General features: G+C 69.1%; 2 protein-coding genes across 2 annotated transcripts in view; both read right to left on the bottom strand.

The window, feature by feature from the left end:
• Positions 1-4,364, bottom strand: part of CHLNCDRAFT_135335 (hypothetical protein) — a gene marked incomplete at both ends in the record, with an annotated part of 9,193 nt that extends 4,829 nt beyond the window's left edge. Inside the window, 14 exons of the mRNA XM_005846588.1 lie at positions 141-264; positions 526-702; positions 913-984; positions 1,194-1,268; positions 1,453-1,520; positions 1,726-1,823; positions 1,984-2,010; positions 2,181-2,327; positions 2,533-2,608; positions 2,774-2,837; positions 2,994-3,098; positions 3,278-3,476; positions 3,727-3,977; positions 4,268-4,364. Coding sequence (XP_005846650.1) covers positions 141-264; positions 526-702; positions 913-984; positions 1,194-1,268; positions 1,453-1,520; positions 1,726-1,823; positions 1,984-2,010; positions 2,181-2,327; positions 2,533-2,608; positions 2,774-2,837; positions 2,994-3,098; positions 3,278-3,476; positions 3,727-3,977; positions 4,268-4,364 — 1,580 coding nt within the window. The remainder of the gene's footprint in view (positions 1-140; positions 265-525; positions 703-912; positions 985-1,193; positions 1,269-1,452; positions 1,521-1,725; positions 1,824-1,983; positions 2,011-2,180; positions 2,328-2,532; positions 2,609-2,773; positions 2,838-2,993; positions 3,099-3,277; positions 3,477-3,726; positions 3,978-4,267) is intronic.
• A 344-nt stretch (positions 4,365-4,708) lies between these two features.
• On the bottom strand, positions 4,709-5,797 carry CHLNCDRAFT_24653 (hypothetical protein; the record flags this gene model as incomplete). Its single annotated transcript, XM_005846587.1, has 5 exons — positions 4,709-4,843; positions 5,018-5,125; positions 5,296-5,431; positions 5,549-5,659; positions 5,733-5,797. The coding sequence occupies 5 exons, from the start codon at positions 5,795-5,797 to the stop codon at positions 4,709-4,711; spliced, it is 555 nt and encodes a 184-aa protein (XP_005846649.1).
• Between the last annotated feature and the right edge of the window lie 1,966 nt (positions 5,798-7,763).

Genomic DNA, 7,763 nt, shown 5'->3' with positions numbered 1-7,763 from the left:
CCCTGCCTCCCGGCGCCCCGCCAGCACGCACACACACAAGTACAACCTCACACCCGCAAACAACCGCGCTCGGTCACTCGCCACAGCCGGGGCCACGGCCTGCGCGCCCCCCCCCCCCCCACCACCACGCAGCCTGCCACCCACCCGCGGCGCCGTCCTCCTGCAGGCGTCGCCACAGCGCCAGGCACTGGTCGAGCTCGGCGCTCTCAGCAGACACCGATGCGTTGTCCAGCACCAGCACAGCCAGGCTGAGGAGGTCGTCGCCTGCATGGGGGGAGCGAAGGGGGAGGGGCGGGGCAAGGGCAGGGGTGAGCGCAGGGGCAGGGGCCGCGGGGAGAGGTCAGCTCCTCGCCCACCATCAAACCCTCCACACACACACACACACACACACACCACCACCACCACCACATCCACCACCGCCAACACATTTACCGTCAAGCGCACGCAACGCAGGGGCACGCACACACTCCCGCACACCACGCACCCCCGCCCCTGCCGGCGCCGCCCGCCAGGACGCCGCCTCACCGCTCAGCGCGCCCTTGTCTGTGCGCTCCACGCACAGGCGGAAGTAGTTGTCGAGGGCGATGTCGAGGAGCAAGATGTCGCGGGAGGAGCCCTCGGCCTGCCAGTACGGCTTCAGCCGGTGCCGCAGCTCCACAATCTTGCCGGGCACCCACCACTCGCCACGGTTCTTCAGCATGTCTGCGGCAGGGGTGGGGTGGGGTGCGGGGTTGGGGGGCAGGTGTGTGTGTGTGGTGGTGGTGGATTGGGGTGGGGGGGGCGGGGTAACGCAGGTGTGTGTGCGCGTGTGGTGGCAGAGGTGGGGTGGACGAGCAGTCAGCCTCTGCCACAGCCCCAACGCGTGTGCCTAACACAGGCGCATGTATGCGGTGCGGCGCCCCCCACACGCACCGCCGATGTTCCAGGCCAGGTCCCCGTCCAGCAGGCCCTGAGCCATGGTGAAGCTGGTGTCCAGGTCGGCGCCTACGGTACCGTACGGCAGTACACGCGAGGGCGCTTCAACGCAAGGGGCAGTGCACCGGCCCCAGCACGCTGCGCCAGGCGGCGCAGGAGGCTCCCGGGGTGCTGCGCAGGCCCTGCCCTGCACACTGGAGGTCAGCCCAGTCTGCAGGCACTTCGGCTCGAAGCCTCCCCTCCCAGCTCTGCATGTCCTCTCCCCTGCACACACGCACCCGAGTGTGTGGTCTTGAGGATCCACAGGTAGTGCTTGAAGGGGTCGATCAGGTGGGGCAGGTGGCAGGGGTAGCCTGCGGCAGCGCACAGTGCACGCGGGTGAGGCGGGGTGGGATGCGCAGGGCGGCGGTGAGGCCAGGGGCCTAGCAGGCGGCTGGCACCGACTCGCTCACACCCGCCTGCCCGCCGCACACACCACACGCATGCATGCATGCACACCACCACCACCACCACCGCCACCGCACCACCCTGCCGCACCGGTGATGGGGTGGTCCATGTTGGCCAGCCGCTCCGGGGTCAGCGAGCCGCGCTCCCAGGCCACACGCCTGCGGCGCAGGGGGGGGGGGGCGCAACCGGCGGCTGTGAGGCGCAACGCCAGAACCGAAACCAGCGCAAGCATGGCACCGGACTCTCCCCCAAAACGAACCAACACATGGACAGACACCAAACACCAAACACACCACACAAACACAACACACAACACACACACCACCGCCACACACTCCCCTCCCCCCCAGCCAGCCAGCCCACCAGAACTCATCCATGGAGTTGGAGTGGAGGAAGGCGAGGTATGCCTCGCAGATGGTGACGTCCTCGGGTGTGGTGTTGGTGTGCAGCTTCTGGTGCCACTGCGGGGCGCAAGCAGGCGGGCGCGGGGGGGGGAAGCACGTGAGGGCGGGCCCGCCAAGCTGGCGCATGGATTGGGGCCCCAATAGCCATCATCCCAGCAAGGCCCCAATGCCCGCCCCCAACCTCCCAAGCCACCCACTCCCGGTGCAGCCAGCCCACCTGCTCCAGGAAGTGATCCTCAATGCCCTGCAGGCAAGAAGGCGGTGGGCGCAGGGAGGCAGGCAGCCATGAGCCGAGCGCCGCCAACGAGGCCGGCACAGCGCTCCTCGGGCGGGCCAGGCGACAGGGCAGGCAACGACGCGGGCAGCACAGCGCGCAGCACGGCAGCAGGCGGTTCGGCGGGGCTGCGGGCTCACCGGGCGGTGTCCCTCCTTGATGCCGTTGGCGCGCATGATGTTGAGGATGCCCATGCGGATGTCGTCGCCGTTGCCGCCGCCGCGCGGCAGGCCTGCCAGCGTCAGCCGCGCAAACAGGCGGCACAGCGGGTCGTCGGCGGTGCGGGCCTGCAGGGGGATGGCGGCCGCAGGGTGTGCCGTCAGGGTGTTGCGACACGGGAGCAGCAGGACGCGTGGGGTGGACCAGGGGGACGGGTGTGCCAGGCACCAGCGCCGGTGCTGCCGCATCCCAGGTGCCACCTCGCAGCTGCTCGCCGCCAAGCTGCCTGGCACGCCACCAGTACCATGCCACCCTCACCCCCCACCCACCCACCTTGTACGCCATGCGCTCAGCCAGGTGCTTCTGCACGTGCGCAATGTCCTTGCTCTGGTAGTTGCTGTTGCGGTACCTGCAGTACAGGTGGTACATGCGGGCAGGTACAGGTGGGCAAGTACAGCTGGGCAGGCAGGCAGAGACAGCGGTCGAGCAGGCCGCTGCCGTGCCACGCCCCGGGTGCACAGTGGGTCAGCCATTCCGCCAGCCAGCCAGCCGGCCAGGCGGCCGTACCACCCACCAGTCCAGCTGGCGCATGGTGCTCAGGCGCAGCCAGGTGAAGAAGAAGCCCATGCCGCGGGGGCCTGCGGGGGCGGGAGGAGCAGGGCACGACAGCTGAGCGCCTGCGCGGGTCGCGCGAGCCGCCTGCTGCTCCGCGCCGCGACTCGCAGGCAGCCTGGGCTGCGTGGGCACACGCCCCACCCCACCGCTAGCTGGCCAAGGAGCGCCCCTCAGCGCACCCGCGGCGTCGGCGGCGTCCAGCATCTGTGCGGCCATGACAAAGCGGTTGAACAGCGACCAGTGCGTGTTCTGGCTCTCCTCCTGAAGCACCTTCTCCAGAACCTCTGCACAGGCGCCGCGGCGAGGCCGGCGGTGCGGTGAAGGCCAGCGGGGCAGGGGATGTGCAGTGCGGAGCGGCGGCACACGCTATGGAGCAGTTGGGCTGCCGCGGGGCTGTGCCCTGGCGGTGACGGCGGCAGCCAGGTGATGGACAGCCAGCTGCACGGCAGGCAGCCGCACGCACCGTCCACGCCCGGCGGCTTGAGGTGTGCCACAAAGTCGCCGCCGCCGCTGTTGTACCACTTCTCTCCCTCCTTGAGCACAAACACCACGCGGCCGGGGCAGGTGTCCTCAGGGAAGGTCAGGGTGAGGTGGCGGCCGTCGGACAGCGCCGTCTGCACCGCCTTATCGCCCGCCTGGTTGGTGCCCGGGGGCCAGCAGTCCTGCAGCCAGGCGGCCGCCAAGCACGCAGGAAACACAGCAGGTCGGCCAAAAGCTACAGGCGCGAGTGCGGGCGGCTGCACGCGGCAGCAGGCTGCCCCGAACGCGGCATGCCCTGATGGTGCCCCGCATGCCGGCTACTCCTCAGCAGGCTCCCAAACTGCAGCTGCCGGACCGAGCGGCGCAGGACAGAAACCCCAGCCATTGCTGCTGCCAGCCCCAGCCGCCCAGCCGTGCCGCCCAGCCGCCCACCTGCGCCGGCAGCGCCCAGTCGTTGACCGCCCAGTGCAGCACCAGCTGGGGCCGCGGCTGGTCGCTGGCAACCTCAACGCAGTACGACACTGCGGGACCGGATGCGCCCTGCTGCGTGCGCTTCACCACGTGCATGGTGATGCCGGCGTCGTCGAAGCGGGAGGTCGACAGCACCTTCTCCTCGGCCGCCGCCACCGGAGCGGGCGGCGCCGCCACGGCGTGGCAGACCAGGGCGCCGCCGCGCTGGCGGCCTGCGAGGGGGCACGAGCGGCGAGGGGTTGGGCACATGCAGGCAATGGGGGCAAATGTGCCGGCCCAGGGGAGCCAGGGAGAAAGGTAGGAAGCCCTATCCGGCCCGCCGCATGTGCGGGGCTGAAGCGCCTGGCGGCAGGCGCTGCGACGGAGGGTAGGAGAGGCCGCCAGGGCGTTTCGCAGTCTCCCCCGCCGTCATTATCCACCAATGCCGATGCCAGACGGCCAGGCCCGATACACAGCGGCGGCTCCCAGCCCTTGGCCACGAGGGGTTGGGGCGGGCCCTGACCTGGGGTGGCGCTACGCGCGCTCAGCAGGCGTCTGGGGAGCCCTGATCGCTGCACCAAGGCCGCATTGTGCTTCCTGCCTGCGATGGCCGCCCCCATGGGGGCTGACCCCGCCAAAAGTGAGACTGTCACACACTGCATGGTTGCTGTGGCTGACACAAAATGGCCCAAAGCAAAAGGGCGAGGAAAGCGGCATTGCGGGCTGCCATGTACTAGCGGCGACGCTGAGCTGGCGGCGGCGGGCTGGTGGCCCAAAATGCATGGGGCAAACTCCAGCTCCAATTGCATGATTTCAGGTGAAAATAGTCTGTGAAGCATGATTGGGGGTGATTCCGATTGAAGTGCGGGCAGTGTTGTGGAGCAGTGTCAGATACGGGACGGGCAACGAGGTGGCAGGCAGGCGGGCACTCCAACGTGCAGGCGTTGGCCCGCTGCGTAGCCCCTCAATCCAGCAGGTATATGCGTGACGCCACATCCTGCACCATCCACTGGAAGCCCTCCAGCAGCCCGCTGCCATTCACCGCGCTGCATGCCACGATGCTCCACTGGCGCCCCACCAGCGAGTCCAGCTGCAGCGCCTGCACTTGCGAGGGCCACGGTGGGAAGGCAACAACAAAGGCTTGGGGCATGCGTGTGCAGCGGCAGGACCAGCTGGGAAGCCAACCAGACCGTCTCGGAAGGAAGCATGAAGCGAGCATGCACATGTGCCGGCCACGCCCACCCCCCCATCACCCGCACGTCAGCCCGCCCACCTCCCGGATCGCCTCTGCACTCAGCGCCCCCGGCACGTCCTGCTTGTTGGCCATGATGAGCAGCGTGGCGCCCGCCAGCCGCTCCTCCAGCAGCAGCTTGCCCAGCTCCTGCCAAGCAGCGGTTGGGGCGGCGGTTGGGGCGGCTCCGCTGTGTGTGGCAGCAGCTCACTAGCCCCATCAGCACGCAGAGCCCGCTACCCCAGCCAGCCCTGGCTGCGACGAACAGCAGCCAGCATCAATTCAACCCTGCTGCCACCACCTCGGATGGCCAGCCTCACCTCTGCGCAGTCTGCCAGGCGGCGGCGGTCGGTGCTGTCCACCACCCACACCAGCCCATCCGTCTGCTCAAAGTAGTTGCGCCAGTAGGGCCGCAGCGTCTTCTGCCCTCCCACGTCCCACACGTTGAGCTGGTAGCTGCGGCGGCGGCAGGACCAGGGACAGGGCACTAGTGAGGCGCTGGCCAGCGGCGGCGTGGTGCCAGCGGCGGCGGCAGGTCGGTCAACTCTGCTGCCGGCACGCCGCCGCACGCACCCGCCGAATTCCAGCGTCTTGATGTTGAACCCCAGCGTGGGGCTGACGGTGCTGGCGTCCTCCCCGCTGATCCGCTTCACTATCGTCGTCTTGCCGGCATTGTCCAGCCCCCTGCGGCAGTGCAGCAGTGCCCATTGTGACAGTGGTTCCCCGTTATCAGTCGGCAGCCCAAGCGGCCACTCACACTAGCAGCAGGCGGATTTCATGCTCCTTGCACTTGACTTTTCGGATGATATGCAGCAAGCCCATTCATGCGGGCAGTTTAGTCACTACGCGACAGTCAGGAGCGAGAATTAGCAAAATAAGCGAGCCGGCTCATGTCTTGGCCACCGCCAGGTCGCCGCCCGCACGGTGCCGCCATTCGCCGCATGAAATCACCGAGTGCTCACAAGTGGATGCATCATGATGTGATCCAAACCAATTTTATCACGCAGTGAGAATAGCAGCATTACGGAAAAAGGGCAGTTCTGCAGGCCGAGCACAAAAACATCTGCCGTAAGGCACGGTGTGGGCCGGAGTGAGGGAAGAAGGGGACCAAGCAAAGCGGGGATGGGGGTTGAGATGCAATGCCAGCAAACCAAAAGAAGAGATGTAACGTGTATTGCAGTGCACGGACAGCAGCAGGACGCCGCCCTGCCGCACCTGCTCGCCGAGCGCGCCTTTCGGCAGCGCATGCAAGCTGGGGCCACGCGCCGGCACCTGCGCGCCAGCCCCTCTGCCGAGCGCCGCCGCCTCACGCGCCCGCCAGCGCGGGCACGGCCGCGGCGGCGTCGGTGGGCACCAGGGTGGCCAGGTCGCGGCAGATGTCGAAGAGCGCGTGCGGCTTCCCCAGCGCCTTGGCCCGCCGCCGCATCTCTTGAAACTCCTCCGCCTGCTCCCCGAGCCAGCCCTGGATGATCTGCGGCAGCAGGGCAGCACGGACAGCAGGTGGGGGTGGCCAGCTGGGTGCTTGCTCGGCACCGTTCCGCACACGCCGAGCAGGGCTGGCGGGCGGGCCGCGGCGCCACGCACCTGCGCCGCTTTCTGGGGGCTCTTCTCAAACACGCCAACCTGCGGCGCAGTGCCGCCAAAGCCAGGGCGGGGGGCGTCAGCAGCCGCTGTCGACCCGCATGTGAACGGGCCCCGGCCTGCGCCCCAGGGTGCCCGCTGGGCCGCCTGCGCCCCCGCCGCCTGCGCCCGTGCCGCCTGCGCCCCACCTTGTTGTCTGTGACGTATGGGATGTTGCCCTCCTCCTGGCAGGGCACAAAGGCGTTGAGCACCATGGGCAGCCCGCAGATGAGCGCCTCGCTGATGGTGCCGGGGCCCGCCTTGGTGATGATGACGTCTGCGGGGGCACAGGCGCCAGGCGCGGCGCGTGCGGCGTGGCGTGGCGTGGCGCGGTGTGGTGTGGTGCGCAGCAACGGGTGGCGCGAATGGCGGGGGCCGCGGCGGGCGACTCGCCAGCCGCACGCAGGCGTCGGCGGCGTGCGGCGCCGGCAGGCACAAGCGGCTGCGGGCAGGGCGGGCGGGCCAGCCGGCAGGGGCTGGGGCTCACCCGAGGCCGACATGATTTCGGGCATGTTGGTCACAAAGCCCTTGACCACCACGTGCATGCCGGGGGGGTAGGCCCTGCGCGGGGGGGAGTGGGGGAAGAGGTGCAAGGATGAGAGGGCTAGGGGCTGGGCGACAGCGTGGGCAGCGCTGTCTGACGCATGCGCAAGTGTGGGATCCGATGGACACGCAGCAGGCAGGGGCGGGCCAGCTGCCTTGCCGCTCGCTGCTGCTGCTGGTGCCGCTGCTGCTGCTGCTGGTGCCGCCGCTCGCCCCCGGCTCCGCTGCGGGCCTCACTTGCTCTGCAGCCGGTCCACCAGCTTGGCGTTGCGCCCGCAGATGACCACCAGCTGGCAGGCGCTGCCAATGTGCTGCAGGGGCGCGGCGGCGGGCGGGCCAGCGATGGGCATGCGGCATGCGTCTGCGTTGTGTGTGTGCGTTGTGTGTGTGTGCTACTGCGCTGCAGAGTCCCACATGAAGGCGGGCGCAGCGCCTGCATGACCAAGAGAGCACATGCCTGTGCCCACCTTGGCCACCCCATCCACGGTCTTCTCCACGGGCCCCATCCCCTCGCCGCCGCCCACCAGCAGGATGGCGGGCTTCTCCACATCCATGCCCAGCTCCCTGCCAGGAAGAAAGGAGGGCAGGCAGGGAACAGCACGGAGGGGAGGCGAGGGGGTGGGCG

This window comes from Chlorella variabilis, assembly GCF_000147415.1.
Source record: "Chlorella variabilis unplaced genomic scaffold CHLNCscaffold_13, whole genome shotgun sequence".
In the NCBI taxonomy this organism is placed as follows: domain Eukaryota; kingdom Viridiplantae; phylum Chlorophyta; class Trebouxiophyceae; order Chlorellales; family Chlorellaceae; genus Chlorella; species Chlorella variabilis.
This window is presented reverse-complemented; position numbering and strand designations above follow the sequence as displayed.